Genomic DNA, 26,710 nt, shown 5'->3' on the forward strand with positions numbered 1-26,710 from the left:
TCGGACGCCGCCCTAGCCTGTGACTGAACGTTTGGATTAAACTATTGCATGATCCAAGCGAACGGCAAAATTGATTTAGCGACACGCACTGCTGCAACTAAACGCCGAAGGACTAATCAGCAACTGTTCTGGCGAGATATATGAGCTTAGCTTATCAGGGCTTGTACTTTATCAGCTTCGCGATCCGTGCAACACGGCGCATGGTTACAACCTATAGCAAAATGGACTCGTAGCTTGTATGATCATTGTGCGTGCAGGTTGCGGTCTGCCCCGACTGCGCCTCACTAGTACCAGTGGTCATTTGATCTGCACCGTGTAGTTTCAATTTTGACGACGAGAGAACGCGATTGTTACAGTGGACCCCGAACTGTCGAGTGCAGCACCCCTAGGAACACCTCCCGCACAACACTGTGGGCCTTATTCACAAAGAACTCGGCCAGGCCGTACTAACTTCACTGGACACAAGGCCTCAGTTAGTACGCTCAAACAGAAAAGATGAGGCTCCGACGTGAGCCCTCAAACCCCCATCATTGTACATCGGTAAACGGCAAACATCCTTGCCTGCGTCGTTGACATATAAGAAAGGGTGGTTGTGAGGCACGTGTTCCTAACGTTTTGGCAAGTTATCCCGTGCCGCAAAAGCAGTTAAACGGGCCCAAAAGTCAGAGATAATATCGTAAGTAATGCGGTTAAGCGTTGACGTAGACACGGCCATGTTGGCCTGAAGACCTTCCCTAAACAACAAGCAGGTGGCTGGCAGAGGTTAAGGCAGAGGTTAACGCAGAGGTTAAGGCCTGACTTCTGCTCCCGGTCGACCCGGGTTCAAATCTGCATACCGACCTCTCGGGTGTTTGAGAGGTGGTGAAATGGGAGGAGGCTCCCCATCTTGTGGGCGGTGTAGGCCGTGATAAAATCAACTCGCGAGCTGACCAGGAACTAAGTTGAGGCGCCGTTGATTCGCTAGATTTGGTTGGATTCTGGTGGTGAGTTGCCAAACTACACACTGAAGTCGGATGGGGTGAATGGCTTAGGGTGCCCCTCTAGCAGGGGAGAGCAGGGAATTGCATCGGGAAGGAGGCCACTGGTGAAGCTGTACCACCCTGTAACAACATCAACAAACGGCGACCGAGATTGAGTGTGCTGATGGCCGCGAGGCCGCAAAAGTATTGATGTCATTGGGCGGCCCGGATCTTGGCTGTCCGTAAATTGCTGTACGGACAATCACCAACCGCCACGTAAGGACTTCGCTACCCAACCTTGCTTTCAAGCCTTCACATACCATATAGATTTGTAGCTTTACCACGTCTCAAAAGGAACTTAGAGATGCATCTTTGCAGATGCAACTAATCCACGTTTTATTCGAACTGTCTGTGAATGGGCCAGAGATCAATATTAAATTAGGACAGATTATAAAGGCGCAGAAATGTAGCTTTTAGAACATTCGGAAACTGTTCCTATTTCGGCGAGCATCGATGGTCCGTTCGTGCTCGTCCTCTCATCAGTGTCGCAAAATTCGGTGCCATTCCCTTTTCAATACCGTAATGGAAGCAATTACAAACCGAATACTGCACCACCATTGCACCTCTTATTCAATCACGATGTACTGAGAAGGGCAGGGCAAGAGTTGTTGCGTTTGTGTGATCTTGTGCTATCTTGGGTTGGACAGGTAGTAACGGTGTTCAGATAGAGATGAATGAAATATACCACAGACCGTTACGACTCATTGGGTGCAGCAGCGCAGCTGCTGTGGTATGCTAGCTGCTAGTGTTTTTTAATACGCAACTCTACTATTTAACCTCAAGAAGCAAACTACCGCAATAAGCTATGCATATCATGAAAAACAAGGAAATCGTGCTAAGGGTTACACTGTCCTATGGGGAGTTCAGGTAGCATTCGACAGCTCATCAGCGCCCAAAAAAACTGACGTACTTAGCACTATGCATGGGCCTTACGTTAAATAACACATATTATGTTTCTTGTGCCTCATGAGTCCTACATTCCCTAAGGCACGCAGCGAAGCAATACATTACATCAGGAAATCATGGCGATATTGCAGTGCGCTTGGCCCGCGTGGCCGAACGGCATGAGGCTAGCAATAATGTTGTGCGTCTGCCTCGCCGTCCTCTCTTCAAAGGTGGTCACTTCTCAGGAATTTTCGGGATGCATTCCTCAGGTCGGCGCAATAAAATGGAAGGCTCCATGATAATTTATTCCGACTTCCCCTAGGCAATTTATTTCTTCGCTCAGGACTCCCTTTAATGGTCTTCACAGTCATAAAGTGAATCGATTTAGGCTTTTATAGTTTGATTGGAACTAAACTAAGCGTCAGCGCATATTCTTTACTAACGGTATATGTCCCCACGCACCCCGCTGATTCCACCGTAATTAAAAATGTACTTATTATAAAGCTGGGGCTGTCAATGACAAGAATGAGCTCGTTGAAGGCTGGCAACTGGGATGGCGCTGGCTCTATGGAGGTGATGGATTATGACCCGTTCTCAAAACTGGCCGCAATCGTCGAGGCCCGCCGGTCCCCAATAAGTGAGTGCCGCCCCTCCTACAAGGTTAAATGCAACAGTAATGTTGGCACATACGTATAATTGTATACATGAGAAACTTTGGGCATATTGTACCGGAGCAATCTTGATTGGGATTGTTCTGTTTCCTTGCTTTTGAAACAAGTTTTGAGACGGTTACTTCACTCTAAGTACCCGGAGCGTTCATTCCATATTTGATTCAGATTCATTCCGGCCCTTGATTTCCACCCTTCATTCCACAACCCAAAATGAAAGCACCCTATCATTTTGGAATGTGCGATCATTGCGTGTCGAAGCGTGTCGGAGTTCCGCCGCTGGCGTTGGAGTTCCAGCCGCTTAGCTACCGGCCCCAGATCATCACTTGCACTGCTGCACTCAATCTGTCATTTGTACTAAATAGGACTAGAGTCGCGGATTGAGGTTGACACTGGCGGATCAGCCTTACTTGCGCGCATGCCCTATGAACGCACGCGCATGCTCTATGAACGTACCCGATCATCAACCTCATCAACTGTTGCTCCCATTCACACGCATATGTCGTGACGGTTGGAAGCGCGCTTCGTTTCGATACACGAAGACACTACACGCAAACGCTCCCGCTGGAAGCCACACAACCGGCAATTCTTTATGATAATCATCACCACTGTCGTATTTTCGACATAATAACCGCACACAACGTTAAATGATTGCCAAGATGAGCACACAATTGTAATATTCCTCGTCAATCTTAGTGAATCATGGACCTGATAAGGATCGGCGAGTGTAACAGCGATAAATCTGGACTTGGACAGTGCAAATGTGGCGCAGGTCAGCAGCCGGCCAATTATTGTGTCCGCACAGTCCCTGCCCCATTATATCCGTAACAAGCAATTAATTATTACGCGTAATTACTTCTTAACGCAAAACATTGGTTGTACTGCCGTATTTATGAAACGTTACTAGTCGAACGTATCATTATGGAACACCACTTGCATGGCCAGCCATTGGGAATATCTTGTACAGCAATTGCTGTACGGGTTACATTAGGTGCTACCATCGCGAGCTGTGAAGGGGCAGGTGGGGCTGGCCGGGCTTGCTCCTCTATCCAGCGCGCGCGGACAACCGTGAGGAGATGGAGACAGACCCGGAGATAGAAATACGTGCTCTCCAGCCCCTCCAGCTCCTATTCCTTCGCCGGAAATGTGATACCTTACGTCAAAACATTTGCGATCGCAAGCGATTATTGGACCTCCTCCTCAGCCTCCTAGCCATATGTGGTTCGTGGTTCAGTCTGTGTGCAACTGCTGTGCCACTCCTACGATGGTCATATAGGGCCACCAGAGATGCAGCTCACCATATCCCTTGCTTTCGGCTGTCCTCACACACCCCTTCACGTAAAGATGCGTTAATATGGTAATAATATTTGCGCACGCGCCGAGGAGAACAGTAAGGCCATGCAGCAACCAGGGGTGTTCATCGCCCCGCACGCACCCCACATGTGTTCCACCGCTTGGTGGCCGCGCTCCTACACGTCTAGCTCACCAGCAGTTCTGAGCGCGGCACGTGTACTTTAGCCTGGCACGTATAGACTCGGCATCTTAAGGCTTACAGACATGTGGGGCGCAATTCAGGCACGTGGGGCAAAAGCACTACGGGGTCACGTACACCTGTTGGGTCCAATGAACGTAATAAGCCTAGTCAGCACGTGCGTGTAAGCCAATTGTGTTAGTGTCTAGCATATGTGAGCTCAGCTCTATCTGCTCATTTTGGTCCCGTTAAAATTTTGCGTTACTGTAGCTTTATGAATTTGTATGACTGTATGCTGACACATTTTACGGCCATGTACGGCACATTTGATCACAGCTCCTTTGGCGTTGCTGATTGTCAACTACGCCAACGTGTCGTCGCCCTTCATTCACCGCCGTATCCTGGTGGGAAACTCCAGCGGCGAGGGTAATTACGTGGGTACCCCGAACAGGTATGTACGGCACATGTACGGCCCACCTGCACCGAGTGGTGAAGTTGGCACCGGGGCTGCCTCTCCTCACTGTGGCGGGTAAAATATGTACAGAGCGCCACTTCAATTACCTGAATTTCTGACATCATTCTGTCTGACTGAGATTTTGACCATGCGAGAGGGGGGGCCACACCGGTGCATGGGCGTGATGGCGCCCGGTAATGTAATGGGTTGTCGGAAATACACGCAAGCCTTGGAAATGCATTGCGGCAATCGAGCTCACCTCCTGAGAGCTAAAGCCTGCATGGCATAACAATAATGCTATAGATGCTGCTGGATTATAGGGTACACGTCGACACTGGTAACACTTAACGACGCTATCACACTTCTGCCTGCCTGCTGCCATGTGCTTATCCATGCATGTTCATTCGTTGGTTGTGCTATGTGTGTATGTATGTATGTGTCCTGTCTGTATACATGTGATGCAGTGTGGCGGTCTGGAACGGTTTTGCAGCACTGACAATGGATGGAGTGCCGTACACGGCGTCGGGCATCCTCCGAATTTACCACATGGCCTCCGGTGCGTAGTCCACAACACCACGCGGTGCTATTGGCGTTTTTACTGCTCAAACCAATTTTACTGCTGCGCGTGTTTCGCTTTGTGTGTCGTATCGCATATATTAGGGTTTTAGGGTTTTAAAATCGTTTATCAAGCTGATGAGAAGGACATTTACAATTATCTCCCTGCTGATGTTCTCCACGGCGGCTCTCTCACTCACGGCTAATTCCCTGTCCCGTCTATGTATGTGACGGTTTAAGAGCCTTCATATCCCCCATGTTATGCGAGCTAGATCTCTTGCCCATGGCCACATCACAGCGCGCGGCACCTTTGTTAGGGTTTCTCATCACGGGGCCGAGGGTTTGCCTCATCAATCGCTCATTTCGTCCCTCAATCCTACCTGCTTTGCGATTTGTACGACAATCCGCAATTCGCGATGATGATTTCCCGCAGGCGCAAAGGTCGCTGAGGCGCCGCTTACAGGCTGTTCCATGCCTGACAGCGTCAAATGGTCCAAGGATGGGCACCGGATGGTCATTGCCTGTGAAGGCGAGCCGACCACACAGGTGCGACATACAGTAATAATAATAATAATAATAATAATAATAATAGTAATAATAATAATAATAATAATAATAACAATAATAATAATAATGTACATGTCGACGTCAGAAGCAGCATACTGTACTACACTTTACAACACTGTACAATGTTGTACGACACCTTGAGGTGATAGCTAATCGTCCGTCGGTGACCGATTCCCTGATCATAACAATTTGCCTGACACGATTTGCAAGAAGGGGTGATGTGCCCAACAGAATCCTAACTTTTCCGTAGGCGGTGCGCTGGTCTGGCAGCTCCCACGCTTTGGTGCATGAACGATACCTGGAGCTGCACCACTACATCCTAAAGACTTGCCTCGAAGGGCTCTCCGCAAAGTTACTCGCATCACTTCGCCTCCTGAGCCTGTCCAAGACTTCAACCAACATAACGGGCCCCACACGTGACAACCGTACAACAGTATTTGCTCGAACCTGCGTATGAAAAACACCTCATGCTCACATCCGCGGCGAACAATTTTAGCTTATCCAATTTCGTACTCAGCGCAAACATAGCTGCCGTATCTGTGTCGTACAGCTGATGGCGGCAGGGCACGAAACGGCTGTTCTGGCCCATACATTGAACCCAGAGATCGCGCACGCTCCTTAGCCGGAACGGCATCACCATACCTCTAACCTTTTAATACTACCAATTTGGTCTTTTTATACGTGTGTATGATACTTACGTGTACGTATATATATATGTCCTCAATTGCTCTCATATATATGCGTACGTCAGCTGCTTGTACGGCCCCTACCGCTGCTGCCCAATATATTTCGACAGGAGGTCCAGGGGTCGGACCCCCTAGTAGAGCCCAACCCGTCTGGCGCTATCGCGATTGCCTACGTCAGCGTGTCGTCGTACACCCCGGCGGGCGCCAGCTGGCCTGTCGCAAGCTTCAGCATCAGCATCAAATTACTGGACTACCAGGTCAGTTCGTATGTCTGTCTGTCCGTCCATGTATGTATTGTGTATGTATGCATGTATGTATGCCATGGGAGGGTTTTCCGTCGAAAGGTAGGCTCAGCAGATTTACAGAAATAAATATAGGCTCGCAGTTTTGAAGGCAAAGCAGGAAATCTGTAGCTGATACCCTGGCTGTCCTGGACTGCAGCGGCTGCTGGTCCAAGCATCTTTAAAAAATTACCCCGGACGGTGCAGCCGATGCCGGATATCGAACTTGGTATGTAGTTGGTGATACCCATACCAAGACCAGGCGCTGTTCCCTGTTCGAATCCTCTAGGCAGCTACACACACCAGCTCAGATGCCAAGCAATCTCCGTCCTGTTGTATGTTGTATCTACTTCCACTGTTTAGGTGGTCGTGAAAACTACCGATTAGTGAATGAAGGCAGGCTAAATGCCTCAGCGATAATGACGACTTGTACAGCAATCTGTACGATCCGAGAATGTAGTCGTCATCGCGAAGTAGTATCACCAATCGTTGCAATCGTAACCCAGTGACAAGTGTCATCACGATAATAGCAAGAGCGCTATAACCCCCCAGTATCACGCATGATAAAAGATAAGCAAGTGCCCAAAGGTTAACCAAGTAAGAGCGAAGATAATGCCAAGTGGCGAAGTGCCAGAGTCTCGGGGAAATTCCGAAGGTAATTATGCAAGTATGCCACAACACGTTCCACCGCGCGCATGCTGTACAGTCGCGCAATCGACCAATGCACTCACACTGGTGCCAGTCTCCATCCTATCCTTGCGAATCCCGCCGCCGCCCGGTTACGTTATCCAACCACCATCTGGTATACAGCCCCTGGTCCAGGCCTTCTGCAGAATATACACCTCCGCCATGCTCTGCGGCAGGGTATATATCTTCATGTTGAGCTCCCACTCCAGCCGCCCAGTGCGCTGGAGGAACACAATATGTCTCATTTCAGCCAACGGCACTCCCGGGGGACCAGCTGTGAGTTCCGAACTCACAACTTCAGATTAATTTACATCTTGTCTCTGGAATTTAAACTCCAGACTTGCCAGTTGTCTAGCCCGGTCCTTTATCAACTTGAGCTACGCCGGTATGTGTGAAGGTGTCGGTGTGTGCAGTTGTAAATTACAAGTATGTGACCGGGCCTTACACTGGCCAGGGGCTGCTGCCTAGCCCCAGCGGAAAGACCGCCTAAGAGTGTGTGTGTGTGTATGTGTGTGTATGTGTGTGTATGTGTGTGTATGTGTGTGTATGTGTGTGTATGTGTGTGTATGTGTGTGTATGTGTGTCTGTGTGTGTCTGTGTGTGTCTGTGTGTGTCTGTGTGTGTCTGTGTGTGTCTGTGTGTGTCTGTGTGTGTATGTGTGTGTCTGTGTGTGTCTGTGTGTGTCTGTGTGTATGTGTGTCTGTGTGTCTGTGTGTGTATGTGTGTGCATGTGTGTGTATGTGTGTGTATGTGTGTGTATGTGTGTGTATGTGTGTGTATGTGTACACATGTGTGTATGTGTGTTACACATTCTGGAGTTGCGTTACTCTCCAAAGGCGTAACCTGCGGGCCACACATACCTGGAGCCCTGAGGGGCCCCAAGGGCCAGTAATCTAGAGGGCTGTCCGAAATGGATAAAAACGCAAAAGGAATCGTAAGACTATTATCCTATCACTCAACACTAGGAAAGAGAAGGCGGCACTATTTCACACTAATTGAGCCACCCGGACCGGTGTGCCTCTCATATTGCAGCGGCATGGCATGGAGATGTCCGTGTGTCTAACTATGCGTGCGTGTGTGCCGTCTACAGGGTTACATTGACTCTCTGAGCAACTCGGCGTACAACGCGCTGTTGGCCCGAGGCTTCCGGATAGATCCCCGCTTGACCAAGGCAACCGCAGGTGTGTGCGCGTAGTAGCTGCCGTACAGTACGGTATGCATGAATAACGCACACGCGCTAAATAAAGCGCGCTTACAGCACCCCAGGATGCCTATTCGACGGCCAGCTGCTGCAGTGCGCATATGTGTCGGTCGTGTATCTCATTAATGACCTGAGCCGCGAGAAGGAAATGGCGTGTGTATATGTGTATGATTGTATGCATGTATGTGTGTCTGTATGTGCGTGCTTGCTCGTTGCTTGCTTTCTTGGTTGCACATATAGAGCAATGCCTCTAGCATGTGTGTCGCTGTGCATGCATGCACGTACGTACGTATGTATGTATGTACGTGTGCATCATGTGTGTCGCTGTGCATGTCCGCTGGGTACATTTCTGCGTCCGGTCAGATCAAAAGAAGCATGTGATGACATATCACCTGCGACCTGGCTTGCAGCACACCTATCGGTCCAGAAAGTATCTCCACACTTTTCAGTCCGTTTTTTACTTCCTGGTCTTTAATTACCACCCCCCCCATCTTCGTACTTAGCCCCGTGTGTGTGCTTGTCTGCTACCCTCAGCCAAGGATATTGAGCCTGAGTACGTGGCCTTGCACAGCGACCCTCAAGTAAACCTGGCGTACGTGACTCTACAGGTGAGCAGGCTGTATGCACTTATGTATGTCCACAAAGCGATTGCTACAAATAGGTAGAATGCAGTCGTGGCGAAATACCGGTGGTTGTACGGCACGAAAGCCGTACATTGCGAATTCTTCCACTTCGATCGTGAGGGCCTTGGTGATGAGGCGCTAAGGGATGGAATGGCGGTCGTGGAATACGCGCGCGACGGGGACAGATGGCTCGCCACAGCTGAATATTTCGCCACATTCTGAGGGGCTGCTGAGTGAATCCTAGTACGCCCTGGCAGCAGCTCTTATCTGTGGTTGGTGCTGCTTTTGGTGCCGCTGCTCTCGGTTGTTGCTGCCGGCGCTTCTATTGCTTGCCGCTGCTGCCGCTACAAGCGATGTGCAATCGCTGCTACCGCAATTGTGTCCTAATTCGCGCCTGGCTGGGTTCCAACACGCACACGCACGATTTCTCTTGTGTTAAAACCTTGTCTTCCGATGTGATATTTGCCGTACGGTGCTGGCCTAGATCTCTCTTCCGGCCTTCGTTGGGCTATACATACATACGTACAGTGTTATGTATGTTTGGGTTCTGGCAGGACCTCTCATTTGTTCGTTCTTATTATTATTTTACTGTAATTCATTCGTTTGCACATGCATGCACTCAACTTACCCTACCTCGCTCCACAAATACACACATACTTGGCACCTGCCGGTGAACGAGGGGGTCTTCTGATTGTAGTGTCCCGCCGGATACACTATATATTAGGGGGTTCTCGGCGGGGTCCCCGGCGGCTTTGGTTTGTCCCATCTTTAAGAGCTCCCCCAAAGAGGGCCAAAGCACGGGCCCCACTGCCATCACTTTACATTATTGCTATTTCTTCGCATGCATCGCCAGGAGAACAACGCCGTGTCTGCTATCGACCTGACACCGGGATCTGAACGCATCCTTTCCATCTGGCCATTGGGTCTCAAGAGCTGGAAAGCATCACCCGTGGATCCCTCGGACGTGTGAGTGGCTGCGAGTGATGTGATTTTATCCAAAAATAAAAAAAGCGCCTATTCATTAGTCCTTAGCGGAAAAATTGGGAACGTGATTAGCTATGATAAAGAGGAAGGCGTGTGCAAGGGAAAACCCCCCGAAGAGGTACGTAAAATAACCCCGTGCTAGCTTGCTTGATGATATTAATCCGTATGTATGTACCGCGTGAAGTCCGATTCCTGAATGTGTCCTGCTGTGCTGCCCGCCTGAAATCAATCGTCCTTATTCCCATCTCCGTACCGTACGGCGGTCTCTGCTGTATGCTTACAGGGACGGCATCCGTATTCGCAACCACACCGGTGTGTATTCTTGGTACCAGCCAGATACAATCGTGCACGCCACCATCGGCACGGGCTCCTACCTGTTTATCGCCAACGAGGGTGATAGCAAAGGCGAATCCCGCCGCGTCAAAGAACTTGCTTCGCTGGACCCGTACGTGTTCCCTAACGCGAATTTAACGCTGCAGGCAAGCGGTCCCAAAAATAAAAAGGCACACACATGGTTCTGTTGTTGTTGTTGCTGATGATGATGATCTGCAACCTCGCCTACACAATTGCGTTAAAAAAAGCCTCGATCTGTCCAGAGGCAGAAGATAACTGGTAGTGAATGTGATGACCAAGCGGCGGCAGGTCCACTAGCCTTTTTTGCTCTTGGCTTGAATTAAATAAATATTATTATTTAATTTTTGGACATTTTTGCCGCTCAGGGGAGATCGCTGCTGCTTCTGCCTAGCGATTGAGCAGCCGCTTCCCCAAAACTCTCCCCCCCCCACACACACAAACACAATCATTATTAGCCACACCACGCAGGATTCCGAACTGGGACGTCTGAACGTGGACCCCCTCTTCGGACTTAAGAAGGGCTACAACACCAGCCGCGCATGGAATGCGCAAGGGCCGTACAATAAGCTGATCGCGTACGGCGGACGCTCGTGGTCTATCCTGGACGCCAAAAACGGTAACAGTACATTCGGACCTTCGAGGTGCTCTATCTACCATCTATGATATGATACACACACACACCGCAAGCTGCCAATTGGAAATCGGGTTCATTATTCCCTCGCTGCTGTTCCGCATACGTAGGGTTTTATTATTGGCACGTCGCACATGTATCACTCGAATGTAAATACGCAGCGTATAGTTAGAGATAGAGATATACGTGCACGGCTTTTGCGAACCGACTGCTAACTGACTCGTGGACCAGCTGGGGGGGGTCAGCTAGGGAGGCCCCCCTTGGAGACTGGGAACGAGCTTCCGATCGAATGCCGCCGTCAAAAACAAGAACACCCCCCCCGGTATGGGCACCGCGCCACCTGGCAGTTGCGATGTGCAATATAATTTTCTGTAATGAGTCTTATAGCAGCAGTGGAAATCCATATATATACATACATATATATATTATTTCCTTTCCAATGCACATTCATCCATCTCTAGGGCGGCTGGTGTATGAGAGCGGTTCATCCATGGAAGCAATCTTCGCGGCGCATCCCGTCGCATCGCAGTGCTTCAACTGCGATCGGGATCGCAATGACCCGGACAGCCGGTCTGACAATGCCGGACCCGAGCCCGAGGCATTGGAGGTCTTCCAGTTGGGCAGCCGGTGAGTGAGTGATGATGATGATGATGATGATGGTGTTTCGCAATCAGCAGGGCAAAATTGAAAACAACAACGATGTTTTTGTTTTTTTACTGACAGTACGTACGGACGTACGTCCTTGCTTGGTTGGGGAACTGCAGGACCTACGCGGCTATTGGCCTGGAGCGTATGGGCGGCTTCCTATTGTACGACGTCTCCGTACCTTCCGCGCCTGTGTTCGGTGCTTACATCTATAACCGCAACTTTTCCGCTCCGCGTACTGCCCCTACCAGTGCACTTGGCGACCTGGCACCTGAGGGGGTGAGTGAGGGCACTGAACGAGCAAGTCTCTGGGGGCGCATGCGCACACGTGCACTCGTCCCTCACACACACACGCATGTCCCGTATATCCCGCCATGTATGTTTGTATGTATGTATGTGCAGATCCGATTTGTTGACGCCAAGGACAGCAGCAGCGGCACTGCACTGATATTGATGTCAAACGAGGTGAGCGCTACCGCCAGTGCATGGAAGGTGACGGCCTGCTGAAGCTGAAGCAGAGCTCACTTTTCCAGACGCCAGTTAACATACAGCGGCGATGGCAGACCTGCTGCGCAGACGGCGGCGCCTTGTGCGGCAAGATATAGTTTGCCTGCCACTGATGCTCCTCCTCACCATCATCATCATCAGCAGGTTCACCATCCTCAAATTAGCCCTCTCGCAGTAGCTACTTCCTTACCAGACCACTGGGGTGAAATTAACTCTCCGAAAAGCATATTTACAAAAGATGTTAGCCTGTCGATGCCTTATCTAATCGTGCGTGGTGGCCCAAGAAGTACGGCAGCGATGTACAGCAGGCCGGGATGTCGCCGCCGGCGCTCAATTATTGTGTGCCTGCCATGTGCGTGCGTTGTTAGTTCAGGGGCGGCGAATGATAGCAGCAGTTCGCGTCGCCGCAGCCTATTATTGCATGCATGCGTCAACAGGGCCTGCCCGACATTAATCACGTGACATGTGTGTACGTGTAGATGCATACATTTTTTGGCTGAGCTAAGGGCTCAGCTGCAGCAGCAGCAGCCTCCCCAGTGCTGCTCACCTCATCTAGGAAATCAACTTGATTGAGCGCTGCGCCCTACCTGCCAGGTAGCACCAGCTAGCTGTCCATGCTAGGTATATGTGTGTGCATGTGTGTCTATTTTCATGCAAGCTGAAGCTGCTAGCGTACTTTATTATCGGTGGTATCCGCCGTCGATCGAATCCTGCTCCAGTCAGCGCAGCGATGATTGTTATGTGTGATTGGATATGATGTTTTTTGTGGCTCATGCACACACGTCAGCAAGACTGAGGTGAAGCGGATGATGTGTGCGTTGTATTATCAATAACTGATGACCAAGCGCAAAGCTATCGTTACGTATTTACTGCTCCTGGCGGTTGGAGCCTGCAGGCACTTGCATGGATAACGGCAGCAGCAGGTTAGATGGCTAGCCGGATAATTGACGATTGGCCGCACTTCCATCCCATGTTTCCAACAGATACAGCCGAACTGGTAGCTACTAGCAGCTAGCTAGCAGCTACCAGTAGGTACATGTACCTAGTAGGTACATGTGTGCGACCTTTGGCCTGAGGATCACGCACTGAGCAGATGGGATAGATTACGTATGTTATTAGTTGTTTCAGTTGCTTGCTCGGGTGCATGCAGATCTGATCTGCTTTGTCCAGCGCGGTGAATAGGATGCCGTTTGGCGGGTTGGTTGTCTCTTCGGTGGGCTCTTCGGCCGCTTTCGTTCCCGGGCTTCTGCTGGGGAGGCTTCATCACTTGAAAGAATTGTTGTCCACTAAAAAGTGGGCCAATAGGTTGTTAGCCGACCGATTTCAAACGACGTGCCGGCAGCCTTGACCGGTTTAATTTCGTTATGCTTGGCTCGAGTGTGTATTATTACGACTTCTATGCCGATATGTCTACACATTCAACTTTGTCTGGGAATGCCTTGGCCTTGGCCGCTTATTGGATGTCAACGAGGTGGGGGGTGTAGCCGGAAAGTTGAGCCCAACGGTCTATGGGAGGGTTCCCAAATAGGTAGTGAATATCTATTCTGGTATGGCGCACATCAGGCGGGAGGTGGATACTGTGTGTTCAAGTAAAGTGCCGTTGCTGGCCTTATCACTTGCAAGCGCGTGGGAGTCAACAGTAAACGGCGGTTGGTGAATGCAGGCCAATCTACAAAGATTGTGGGAATGCCCTCAAATTTTAAAGCAGGAATGGCAATGGGCAACTGCTTCGACGCAAAGTCTTAGAACGTAAATGCCCACTTGCAAAACTCATGGCAAGATGTTTTGCTGTATTACACGTAGAGCAACAAACGCCGCGGATCAGCGCGGATGAAGGCTCAATCCCCGCAGCGCTGTCATCACTGCCATGAACCGGGAACCATAACAATAATCAAATTCTTCGAAAGTGAAATGAAATTATAGCATTATCAAATGTTAACCCTCCTCTACACGCACTATCCAAAGCAAGTTATCACTAAGGTCACGTAACCGCTGTCGCCCAATGTCTGTTAGAGAGTTAGAGTAGCCACAAAAATCATACCGCGGCTATAACTGAGCAGAAGCAGCCATAAGACTTTATGTGCACACAGGGAACCTAACAAGCGATCGCTCATTACGCGCGAGTGCGTGCTAGCGTACACGCGGACCAGCAGCACCAGCACCAGCAGCAGGAGAAACAACCGCCCATCTGGTGTTGAGTACCCCGCCCCCTTCGGCGGTGATTGGCAGGCCATCAGAGCCGATAAAGACCCTCACAACGCAAACACGATCATGCGGGAAGCAAGCACTTTGAGCGCGCGCAGCAGTTCTGTGTGTCATAGTGTCAATAAACAGAGATACATAAAATGAACAGCATCAACCAAGCATGCACCAGAGGTCACGTCGTCTCTTCATTCCTACGTCAGTCGACGTTCATGGCGCATATGACTAGTGACTGTCGGCTACGACTGACGGCAGGGCCCAAACGGACTCAAACAGAACGCGGTAATAAGAAGGCAGCGTCACCAGTACCTCCGTCCGCCCTATCCGCACCGCTGGTCATCCAGCGGTGGTGGTGTGCTTATAGCAGCAGCAGCAGCAGCAGCAGCATGCAGGGGTCAGCATGCAGGGGTCAGCAGGGGTCAGCGGTCAGGCCGGCGGTATAGAACTGCAACAGAGACAGCTAATCAGCTCCGCCGGGTACCGCAGTACTTACAGAAGGCAAGACCTCGACTTTTAAAACCCTAAAACCCTAAGACCGTAAAAACCCTACAAAAGATTATTTTATTAGTAATCTGTACGGTACAACAAAAACAAGATGCGATGCACGCCACGCATACAGATAAAACGCTCCTAGCCCAAGCAATGAATGTTCCGGTGTGCTTTTGTGCTTATAGCCATATTAAACATGCTCCGCATGCCGTACTTACTATGCTGCCTAAGAGCATATCATGCTACACCGCGTTACCGACTGCACTAAGCTAGCGGCGATGCCAAGCAGAGAGTATATATATTCGCCTAAGAGACTCAGTCTGCTAAACAGCTTTACGCTTGTGGGTTTGTCACGTACAAGCCGACTGTGCCTAGTTGGCATCTCCAACCCAGCCCCTAATGAAATCTCCCAGTCAACCAACCAACAAACCAACCGACAAACCAACCAATAAACCAACCGACAAACCAACCAACAAACCAGGTAGGTCGCCCTATGAGTTACATACATGCACACAGACATGCACATTGAGGCGCATGCACATGCGTTATTTGCACAACCAAACGCATACATGCACACAGACATGCGTTAGGGTCAAAAATCCTTCCGTATTGCGCCCCTAGTTAATGGACGGTGGTGACCTGGGATAAAGTTAACCTGCGAGCCGACCAGGAATGGAGTTGGGCTGCCGTCGACCCGGCAGATTCCATTGGATGCTGGTGGTGGGTGCGGAACCTGAGCGATCCACTGAGAAGTTAACTAGGGTGACTGGATGAGGGTGCCCCGAAATACCGGGGAAGGCAGGGTTTCGCAGGGTAGCTGCCACGGGCAAAGATACACCCCCCTGTTTCACACATCATATATTATGCACACAAACATATAAACATGCACACAACCACCAGGCATGTACGTGCACAAACAAGAAGATTTGCGTCCTCACAAAGAGAAAAGAGCGCGCACTTGCAAAGGTCACGCATATACACCTACTCTGAGGCGCTTTAAATCCGGCGCTTGTTGTATCTGTCGGCGAGGTGATCATCATCCGGAGCTCGCGGGGTTGATTACTAACCACGACGACGCCCCAGCTGCCAATCCAGCTGGCGGGCCAAATAAACAAGCTACCCACCTATTCACCTGCCGTTGCACTACTGCGACTGAGCGAGGGCTCGTGATGCGCCTTGCCTTGCCGCCACTCGCGGCTTCTTACCCCGCTCATTGCAGCAGCTTACCACTCTTCGGATTCTCGTCGTTCCGCCGGGTGTACGTGCGCATCACTACGTACGTCGCTCCTCATCAAAATGCCTTACCGTCATCATTTCCTGCCTGACTCTCACTTCTCCTCACTTCTCAGGAACTGAATATGTATTCAGTTCCTGGCTGCCGTGGCTGTTTTAAGGGTTTTTGCCCTGCTCATGGCTGCCATGGCCATTTTAAGGGTGTCTGTCCTAATAATGTAGACCCGTGCGGGCCCATCTCGCACGACTGCTATCTGCTGTGAAGCTCTATCTGCAGTTAGTACTAACTAACAAGAAAGACGCCAAACCGCTGCGCAAACCACAGCAGCAGCGTAAGCGCACCGCTCTGCTGCCATCCTGCATTGTCGCCGCAGAGTTATCCGCGATAACGTTATCACCTTGTGACGTTATAACGTTATGACGTTATAACCTTGTGACATTATAACGTTATGACGTTATGACGATGCGCAACATTTCTCTTATAACACATCTGCCTCGCCACACGTGTGAGTCGTCCTGTAGTATCGACGTGCCGCCGGTGTACATTCGTACATACATGCATACATGATACCGACTGCGCATATCTATCTTCGTGTGCCATCGTTCATCAGCTGCTGCAGCTGCTGCGTGTAATACCGTAGATAAGCCCGACGTGCACCAGCTCCTGCCTCATCTGTCTATCTATCCATCTATATATCGATCTGTCTATCTATCTATCTATCTATCGATGTATCTATCTATCTATCTATCTACGTACCGCGCCAAGATGCGTAGCTAGTGGCACTGCCAGCAGTGAATATCCTTCCTCCGTGAGCTCTGGTCTGCTGCTAACATGCGCTGCTGGCTGGCTGGCTAGCTGGCTGGCTGGCTGGCTGGCTGGCTGAAGAGTTCCGTCGACGATCTCGAATAGCGGACCGCGATCCTGCTGCTGCCCTAGTCCTCTGCGGCTGTTGACATCTCTCTGCTTTGTCATATGGTGTTGCAAAACGATTATCTGTCAGAACCAACAACAAATATTTTCTGTTCCTTTCCGCTGCTGTATCCACCACATCACCACATCACCACTTCTCACGTGGCAAATGGAGGAATGGTTGTGATGTTTGCAAGTACTGCGATGTTGAAGGGGAAGGTGTGGTGGCAGGCAACGCAGCCAGGGAAGTATGTAAGCCGGAGGTAGGCCGCGGAGCCATGCGTCGTATTGGATCTCAATTTCGGAGTCTAGCAACGAGTGAATAAAAGTGAGCGTGTGAATGTATAGTGTCTTTTCCGACGTCATGATTGCCAAGAGCCACGAAAATGAGCGGCGAATGTGCGTACCACGAAAGTGCGCTTACAACGACGTGTAAAGGATGATGTAATTATGTTTTGCCAGAAACGAGTTGAAAAGTTGCGATGCCGAGCGAGTGCAGTCGTGATGCGTGCGCTAGCGGGTGTCGGACGATCGACGATCACCTAGCGATCGGAGGACATACGTCAGAGCCTTTTTCGCTGGATCCGTGGCATGGTCGATGGTCCCAATCGTTCCAGTGGAAAAACGGTTCTTCATCATCAGCTACTTACCGTTCGCCGCGACAAGTCCGTCGTCCGGATAGTTCCCGGGCGGCGAGTACCTGCAGACCACCACCTTGCAGGCTCCCGGGTACGTGTTGCCAGAGGAGAAGGTAATTGCCTGAGTCATCAAGGCGACTCCGCAGCCGATTGCAGTGCTGGACCTCCACACCTAAACGTACGCATGCATGTATGTATGCATGTATGACTTAGATTACACTGTGGGCTGCGAGAGCCGGGGGCCGAAGCCGAAACACAGCGCAAGGGTCGGGAGCACACAGCACAAGTCGGTTAGTCTTGTGTGCTCCCGACCCCGACTCAGACTGCCAACACTCTACGCAACCACTCCGCCGCCCCTCCATCCGGGGATGGCGCTGCAGTGAAAACACCACGAAGGGTTCTCAGGTCCCGCTAGAGCGAGTCCACAAGTCTCAGCTAGGGCAAAGTCAAAGGCTCTCTGAAACAACCCCCCAAAACACCACCAACGAAAACGGGATCCTAAGGGAGGAAAACAAACAAACAAACAAACAAACAAACAAACATGTATGTATGCATGTATGTATGTGGGATAGGTTGGGTAGGGTTATTAGCCGCCGACCCGTAATCTATCAGCGTATCATCATCGCATCATACATACATGCATACATGCATGCAAGGCCACATACGTATTACTGGATTGTACATGGCGAGAACATGCTGATGGATAGCGATGGGAGAGAGAGAAAGGCCATGCCAATTGTCAGGTTGCCAGGTTCGTTCACACCAGCCCGCGAGCCGTCTCAACATACCGTCTGCGAAAAGTGTCCAACTTCATTTCTGAAGTCGTTGTCATGAAAAGGACGCAGCGCCTCAAAATTGAAGTTTTGGACCTCGTCGTACCAGCCTTCAATGGCTTCTTTACAAAGTCCATCAGGCCATGGGAATGACAGTACCTGGATGATTTGTTTAAAGGTGGAAGGAAGGTCGCAATAAGTAAAAGGCAAGGGGGAAATGAGTTAGGAAACAGAAAAAATAGAGGCTTATCACGGAGTAAACACCGACAGGATTATGAGGCGTAGGTAAGGGGCTGGACGAACGGCCCCTGACATTGCCAAGAACGGAAGCAGCGCAAACGGTGAGCATTTTTCTGTGTGCTTGGCATGTGTGGCATATTTGTGGTGGCACTGTTGCGTTGGAGGGGCAAATGGGTGCGTGCATGTATGCATGTATGTATGTATGCATGTCTGCATGTGTATCTTCCATGCTGGCTAAACCGCAGGGGTATGCTTCCTAGGCAAGGCAAAACGAAACGAAAGGGGCTTGAAAAGGGCATGTGGATGCGTGTGGGCGCGTGTGTGTGTTTTCACCTTCCACATGAACACCCGGCAGCCACTGACAGGCAGCCCACCCTCTCGGGCCCCAGAAACACTGAGACAGACAGACAGACACACAGACAGACACATAGGAACAGTTGAACAGTCGGGAAGGCAGACAGACAGACAAATGTACCAACAGAGGGGCAGACAGCTATGCATGCTCACCGAATAGAGATTCTCACCCACACTACCGTGTGTCAGCTCGCACTGCTGGGTCACTAAGCTCTCAGCGTAGGCCTGAGAGGCAGCGGCCAAGTTAACGTCCCAGGTCAGAGGCGGCGCCTGATGAACCGCCCGGTACAGGTTCGTAGTCGCCAGGAGCTGCTGAGCATCGGGACAGGAGCCACCTTCGGGAGCGAAGGCAAGGGAGGCAAGGGCTCTATCCGTGGGATGCTGTATCCGTCGTACTCTGTCGCGTTGTAATATGTGTATTGTGTAGTGCCACGTTTAGTTAGTATTTTATGTCGTGTATATTTTGTCCCGTGTGTTGGTACCGTGTCGTTTTCCGTGTCTCGTGCCACGTCATACCTGTCGTGTTCGTCATACCATTTTGTCTTATATATCTAGTATCGTGCCTTGTTGAGCGTCCGGTATTTCTTTCTTTTTCGCCGAGAAAGGAGGGACGGGTCCCAGAAGGACTTTACGGACCCCGCGATGCTTCTTCAGCCGACACGAGTGCGGTCAGTACAGGCAAACAAACATCAGGCGTCGTACCTAGGCTGCCACGAGTGATCGGTACCAACGAGAAACAAAATTTGCGGGCTCACCGCATTGCTGCGTTCAACGGCCATTACTCTGAACATTTTGCCACGACGACCCTTCTTACAAAATGGTGCTTGATGTTTATTCCGTTGTTTCCCGTTTGGCCCTATCAGCAGGCAGCAATTGTGATGCGTGCCTTGACGGCAAGACACGGTTTCTTCCTGCAGTACATGCATCCTACACGGAACGTACCTGGCAAGGCTTTGTTCGGAACCTGGGAGGGCAGCCTAGGCAGAGGAGATGGCGGTGGTGAACGTGGTGAGGAGGGCGGTGGTCTCGGAAAGAGCGGACGAGGGGGACGGGGTAGCTGCAGTGGCAGGGAGAGCCGTGGTTGTGGAGGCGGTGAGGAGGAGGATGGTGGTGGTAGCGGGTGTGGTGAAGGTAATGGTGTGGATGACGATGGAGGTGAGCTTGGTCCAGGCGGTGCTGCTGACGGCGATGACAAGGACGGTGGTGATGGCAGTAGGGGCATCATCAGCGACTCCGTAAGAAGTGACGAAAATGAGGACACTGGGAGCGTCATAGGTGGACTTGAGAGCGGTAAAGCCGATGGATGTTGCATATCTTGGTGAGTCGGGGGTTGTGCAGGGGAGATAGGTGCCCGGAGAGGTGTGGACGGCGGCGTGGCAGGAGTTTGGCGTGACCCGGTAGGAGTCGGAGGGGGAGGCGGAGAGGGTGCCGGAAGATGGAAGGTAGGTTGCGGTAGTAGAGGCGGTCGGGGAGGTGCGGGAGGCGGCGAGGAAGGTGGCGAAACTGTCGGAACAAGCAAAGGTGAAGTTAAAGATGAGGGCGGGGGACCTCTGAGAGGTGCTTTAGGTCGAGGGGTTGGTGTCGGAGATCGCGGTGCCCGAGGGCGAAGTGGGATTGTAGAGACGGGGGACGGAGTAAGAGCCGTAGGAGTTCTGGCCGGCGTGGATGGGAGAGGTGAGGATGGGCTGGGAGGGGCAGGTGGACGGCGGATAGATGGCGGCACACGGAGTTGAGCTGGTGAGGGACGAAAGGGCGGAGGGGACGGAGGACTGCGTTGCGGCGGCGGTGTTAATGGTGACGGTGGCGAGGATGAGGAGATGGATGTGGGAAGTGGAGATGGACGGGAACGTGAAGGAGGTGGGGGGAAAGGAGGAGGAGGCTGCGGACGGGGTGGAGGGCCGAGGGTCACTGAAGGTCGGGCCGGAGTAGGAAGGTGGCCTGGTGAAGGGCGGGGAGAGGAGAGGGGAATGCGAGGGAGGGGCCGTGGAGATGGAGGAGAGGGTGGCAGAAGACGTGGAAAAGATGCTGATGGGGGTTCAAGTCTTTGGCGCGGTGCTGGGCTCAGGGTTCGTGGGGAGGGCAGCGCTGTCGGAGATTGAGGCGACGGCTTTGGTGGAGGCAAAGATCCCGGACGAGGACGAGGAGGAGACGTGAGTCTTGCTGAGGTAGGAGGTGAGGGCGGCGGTGAAGCTGGGGTCCATGGGGCCCCAACAATGGGACGCCATGTAGGCCGCGCCAAACCCAGGTAAGACAGACGGGTCAAATGGGATCGGTAGCGGTTTGTCGGAGGCGTGGCAGCGGGCCCGTCTAGGGACCCAGGCGCCTCTTGCGAGAGCTGCGTTTCTTGAAAGGGAGAAGTGGGAGGGGGAGATTTGTCCGGCTGACCATTCGGCAGGCTAAGCGCCAGAGGAGTCCCAGATGGCTCCAATGGTGTTTTACTCTCGAGGCTGCTCCAAGATTGGCCCTGGCGTGCGCAGTCATGGACTTGGGGTCCTGAACGGGAACGGAGGCAGGGCATCAGACTTAGTATTAACCATTTGAGTGCGCACAAGATATGTAGGTGATGCCTCTTTGATGTGCTGTTATGCAATAACTTTTCCAAGCGTTGTCCTGTGGTTGTCCTAATGTTCAGGTTGCCAGATCACAGAACGAGTTTCAAACTTACTGATTTCGCACTACACTTCGAGCACCTCAGTGGCGGACACATTATTATGAAAAAGCAGGACATATAAGTAAAGAGCATTCGTTAGCGAGGAACGGTTTCCGAGGAAACGGGCTAACAAGTACTCGCTGCATGCATCGGCATTACGTATAACATAACTGCAGCAATTTACATATATATAGCCAGCAATGCAAAAATCGAACAAAGACTATCTTGACCCGCGCTTGCATAAAGCTGCCTGACGCGGGTGACGCTACTCTCTCATCTGTCTGACATCCACGACACGAATGCGCAGTGACTTGCAGGACTGTCTCCTTACCTTCCAAGGCGCTGTGTAAAGCGCACGCCGCTCCTGCGGCCCAGAACCAAGTAAGGAGCAGCCTCCCAAAGATAATCCTTAAAAGCGCCGTTGTTGCCCCCTGCCTTGCCGGCACACAGTCTAATCCCATTTTCCGAAATGGATCAAATTTTAGTGCGCTCGTGCTACCGCGTGGCCCCAAGGCCTTGGCCTATATACCGGGATGCTATGCGCCGATTAGTAAGGATGATCGTTTATGGCCAAAGTCGGCACCGAACCGCGTGTCTGTCAGGTGCTGTTCAGGTGTAGCAGTCAGATTCCAGCGCTGCAACCCGATTCGGCATAGATGTGGAAACGGAATCCAACGCCGGTTTCGTGTTTGCTGTGAAGCATGCGCTTAGGGTAGGAGATAGACGATCGCTTGCACTATTGTACTGCAAAATGTAATTATGCCTCAATCTTCGCTGAAGCTCACACCGCAATCGACAAAAAGCCTATGAAACCGAAGGAATCGGTGCACGGCGCAGGGTGCAAAAAATCACTAGCTGCTTCTCTTACCAAACACCTGCCGTATCTGATGCACCTGTTCCACTCTTTCGCCGAGAGAACCTCGTAATCAAATAAAGCAATTCTGTGCAGCAGCCTGCTGCGGAGGGTAAAAAGATTATCATTACTTAAAATTTACGGAATGAAATTTAACCAGTAACATGCGCGTCAACGTATAATTTCACAGGTGGGCTATTTGGCGGTCGAGTACGACGCCCGCAGTTAAATGGAGGCCATCGAGGCTCGATGTTAATCCGCGCCACAAAATTACCACCCTGCTTCAAGACCGTAAAACGTTACATACATTTCTTACCTTCTGTTGTATCCATTTGATGAGCCATGCATCTCGATAATGTAAATGGCCATTTCGAGTAGTATTTTCCAAAAATACTCTGACGAAGGCAATCGCTCTTCGAGAAAACGAGGTCTTGGGAAGCCTGCATAACGCACTTGTAGGCAGAAAGCTCATCTGGTTTTGCCATTATGACAGGTCATGGCACAGGCATACTGATGAATTACTGTCCTTCGCCCACATAGTTCGGTGCCCGCAGTGCTGTAATTCTTCGGTGCCAACGGACTTGCAACGCTTTTGGCGCCAGCATAAGAGTTTGGTTCCAGCAGGGGCACAGGCGGATGTAGCTCAACCCGCCACCATCGCCCGGATCACAATTTTGACAGGGACCACCAACCCGCCACAAAGCTTGGGACACAAACATCCCTACCCTGCCCTGCCCTCATACCGCTGCCAACGCCGCCCGGCACCCTCAAGAAAACGCCGTTATGGACTAGCTTGCCTAGCTCCACCCTCATCGACCAAACCCCATTGTCAGCGCCACGCCGACCGCTATCCCCGTTGTATTGTATGCCGCATGAGCCAGTACCGCTGGCACCACACTACCGGAGCCCAGCACCAGCCCCCCCGCACAGCCGCCCAGTAGCACAAAGGCGAAGAACTGCGGCAGGCTAAGGTGCGCAACTGCAAAGAGCGCCGCGGTGACGGCGACGGCATCCACGGCCCCGAGGCGCTGTTGCAGGGCAGTCAGGAGGAAACCGCGGTAGAGCAGCTCCTCCGCCACTGCACCGAGGAAACGTTGCGGGGAGCGGAAGGAGGGAGTATGTACGAGTCTATGAGTCGAGGGCGGAGAGGGGAAATGTGGGCGGGAAACGGGCGGGGAAGGGAGTGGAGGGGTGAACAGGACGTAAAACTGGGAACAGTCCCACCACATGACACACGCGCGCCACACCATCATGTGCTCGCACGTCGTCCAACATCACTCACTCGCTGGTGACAACGCACTCGTGGCCAGCACCCGCAGCCATTGTCCCGGGTCGTCGGGTCGCTGAAGCAAATCACCAAACAGCAGCCCCGCAGTAGCAGTAGCGGCAGCGGCGGCAGTAGCGGTAGCGCCAGCGTCGTCCGGGGCAGCGGCGGCAGAGAGCTCCGGTCCCAACCCAGCCAGTTGTGCGATATCGAGACCGGTACGGGCGGCGATTGCAGCTGCGGTGGCGACCCACAGCACTGGACCCAGCAAGCAACCTGGGGCATGCATGTGTCACGATGATACATGTCTCGTGGTGTCCACAAAATGTCGTCGTCTTGGCCATCTGAATAGGAAGCCATGTATGCATCCCCCCCCCTGTATGCCGTTCATGTATGCGGGTTTTACGTGCGTGTATACACTGAGCACGCAAGTGAGGGTTCGTTGGTTCTGACAAAAAAGGAAGGATATTCTGAATGTCTCCCGCCGAGCCCACACCATTTGTCTTGAGCGAGCTGGAAGCCAGTCCTGACATTCCGGGGGGCACTCAGATTGTCCCGTCAGGTATTTGTTTGATCACCGGAAGGAAACGGCCCAGGGGGCTCAGGGCCCCTGCCTGTATTAAAAGAACGGTCACAGCGCAGCGCGGCGCGGTAACCCCCCGACCTCCGGTATTCGGCGCGATTTGGAACCCATCTGGGGGCCCCGACCAATCTTTGGGGCCTCCTCGGGGGCCCCGTGGGGCGTCCCATTCCGCCTGGGCGTCCTTCGGGGCCGGTCCCCACAGCCCAACCCCTTTCCCTCCTAAAGCGATCAACAGTCAACAGTCAAAACGTCCCTGTGAAGTGAGCACGGGACACCGGCAGACAAAGACCCACACCCCTCTCGCCGATGTCCCGCACTCCCCACATCCCATACCTAGGCCACACACAGACACACACAGACAGACAGACATATCCACACACAGACACACACATCGACCCTAACGTAACCTTAAGATCCGGTTGCACACTCGTGAAACCCCGGGGGGGAACGGCGTTCACAACAAAACGTTTCCTTGAAAGACTTTAGAACCGAAACACCATGCGTTCACATGTTAGCGCGCGCTTTTTCTCGCTGTCCTGTGAGAAAAACACCTACCCGCCATCAGCCAGGATGGCCCGCAAGGCCGTAGCCGCAGCACCCGCCGGAGGTCCCAACCCCGCTCACGGCAGTAGTTGAGCGTTGGTAGTACGAATAGGCCCCACTGTACGGCACAAAGGTACAGTCCCGCGTCTCGGCCCCCCTGGAGTAGCACCGGTCCTGGGACGACAGCAAGGACAGCAGCAGCAGCAGTGTGCAGGGGTAGTACGATACTGCAGGAATACGGAGGCTGTGTCGATGTTTTCAGCAGCGCCGGGGCGGGGTGAAACACTACGGTGGGGACACTACGGTGGCGGCAGCGGATAAGAGAGTGAGAGGGAAAAAGGGAGGGCTAACAGGAGGCGTGGTGCGCGGTGCTTGGGTTGGCAACCTCACGGCAGCACAGTCCTTCCCGGCAGCAGTAGCAGCACAAAGCGTTTGTGGCATGGTGTGTTCAATTTCTGCACAGATGTGGCTTTGAGATTTGCAATCGCCTACCTAATGGCGTGAAGTCCGTTAAGAACAGGAGGCCCAGGACCGTGTAACACCACCTAGAATCAACAGGTACAGAACGTGACGGAGGATGTACGGGAATCGCGCGGGAATTATATGGGGATGGCACAGCGGCATGCTAGTAAATGATGTGCATCCTTCCTTCATCCGGTGCGCGTGTCCCGTCTCCCTCTGCCACCTCCCATATCGGTCAACAAGCCAAGGGGAGGTAGCTGAAAGGCGGAATACGGTACGGCGCCCCAAACGGGTTTGCAGCAGGTTGCTCCTCCGCAGCGTCCAACCCATCCCGGGGGGCCCTGGTCAGCAATTGACTGATCTAAGTTTTTGTACAGGTTTAGGGAGCATTTCCTAAAGCTGCTGCCTGGTCCACAACGAGGTAGGAGGATCTGTAGTCGAGCTGTACCAAAAGGGCCAGAGAGTGGGCTCAACAAACCAGGTGACATATCCGACTTCCGAAGAGGGAGGATTGGACACATTTCAACTTTGTCAACTCATACTATATCTTTTTCCATCTTAGCGACAAAAGCGCCTCTCGACTTGTGGCTTCTTGCGCAGGAAGCGACTACAAGGAAGCCCGCTCCGAGGAGCTCCGAAGCCCGCCTCTCTTGCAGCATAACCGCACCCACCAGTTGATGCCCTCCATTGCCGAAGGCACTTCGGCAGGTAGGTAGGTGGCTTCATCTGTATCTATCTCGGGAGACTTGGCTGGAATAAGGTCGGGAGCATCGTTCGGGGCCTCGGACTGTCGAGGCTGCATAGATGGCGCATCCGTACTGCTGGTGGTCCCTCCATCGGGAACACCCCCGAACCCTGTCACGCGGCCTTCGCCTAGATCACCACGGCTGTCGTTACTGTTGTCTATACCGCTGAGACCTCTTCTGCTGCCACAACAGCATGTGCTCCGGTACAGCTTGCCCGCTTCGAGGCGCCCGCGAGAGAGACAGTGCCGTGGCGTGGCTGGCCATGCAAAAACGATTGTATAGGAACAGCAGCTGTGATATCGTTGTCGTCCAGCAGGCAGCCTTGCGCATCTCGTATCTGAGGCATGCTGTGCTATGGAGCAGCGTGCCATCTGGCCTTCCATGTAGTAAGCAGTTGAAAGCATGGGCTGCTACCCTGAAACCATAATCGGAATATACAAGCACCTGTATGCATAGTATTTTGGTTAGTTTGGCAAAGTCCGTTCCCTGTGGCGAGAGATAGGGCCTTATGATGTCCAACTGGATGTATGGCAAAGAGCGCTACCGAGTTTC

General features: G+C 52.1%; 3 protein-coding genes across 3 annotated transcripts; 1 reads left to right on the forward strand and 2 right to left on the reverse strand.

Annotated features, from left to right (window-relative positions):
* Positions 1-2,429: 2,429 nt before the first annotated feature.
* Positions 2,430-12,176, forward strand: VOLCADRAFT_119898 (uncharacterized protein; the record flags this gene model as incomplete). Its single annotated transcript, XM_002958180.1, has 13 exons — positions 2,430-2,541; positions 4,380-4,494; positions 4,962-5,053; positions 5,486-5,598; positions 6,416-6,562; positions 8,364-8,454; positions 9,009-9,082; positions 9,951-10,063; positions 10,365-10,526; positions 10,891-11,051; positions 11,528-11,693; positions 11,831-11,990; positions 12,114-12,176. Coding segments are annotated over 13 exons (1,569 nt in total), but the record flags the coding sequence as incomplete, so codon positions are not given.
* Positions 12,177-17,210: 5,034 nt separating this feature from the next.
* Positions 17,211-22,168, reverse strand: VOLCADRAFT_99452 (uncharacterized protein; the record flags this gene model as incomplete). The annotated part of the gene is made up of 6 exons (XM_002958198.1): positions 17,211-17,251; positions 17,703-17,862; positions 19,211-19,366; positions 20,000-20,034; positions 20,945-20,995; positions 22,039-22,168. The coding sequence occupies 6 exons, from the start codon at positions 22,166-22,168 to the stop codon at positions 17,211-17,213; spliced, it is 573 nt and encodes a 190-aa protein (XP_002958244.1).
* A 1,201-nt stretch (positions 22,169-23,369) lies between these two features.
* VOLCADRAFT_119899 (uncharacterized protein) lies at positions 23,370-26,214 on the reverse strand (the record flags this gene model as incomplete). Its single annotated transcript, XM_002958199.1, has 5 exons — positions 23,370-23,638; positions 23,843-24,061; positions 24,963-25,124; positions 25,443-25,495; positions 26,084-26,214. The coding sequence occupies 5 exons, from the start codon at positions 26,212-26,214 to the stop codon at positions 23,370-23,372; spliced, it is 834 nt and encodes a 277-aa protein (XP_002958245.1).
* Positions 26,215-26,710: the final 496 nt, after the last annotated feature.

Source organism: Volvox carteri, assembly GCF_000143455.1.
Source record: "Volvox carteri f. nagariensis unplaced genomic scaffold VOLCAscaffold_88, whole genome shotgun sequence".
In the NCBI taxonomy this organism is placed as follows: domain Eukaryota; kingdom Viridiplantae; phylum Chlorophyta; class Chlorophyceae; order Chlamydomonadales; family Volvocaceae; genus Volvox; species Volvox carteri.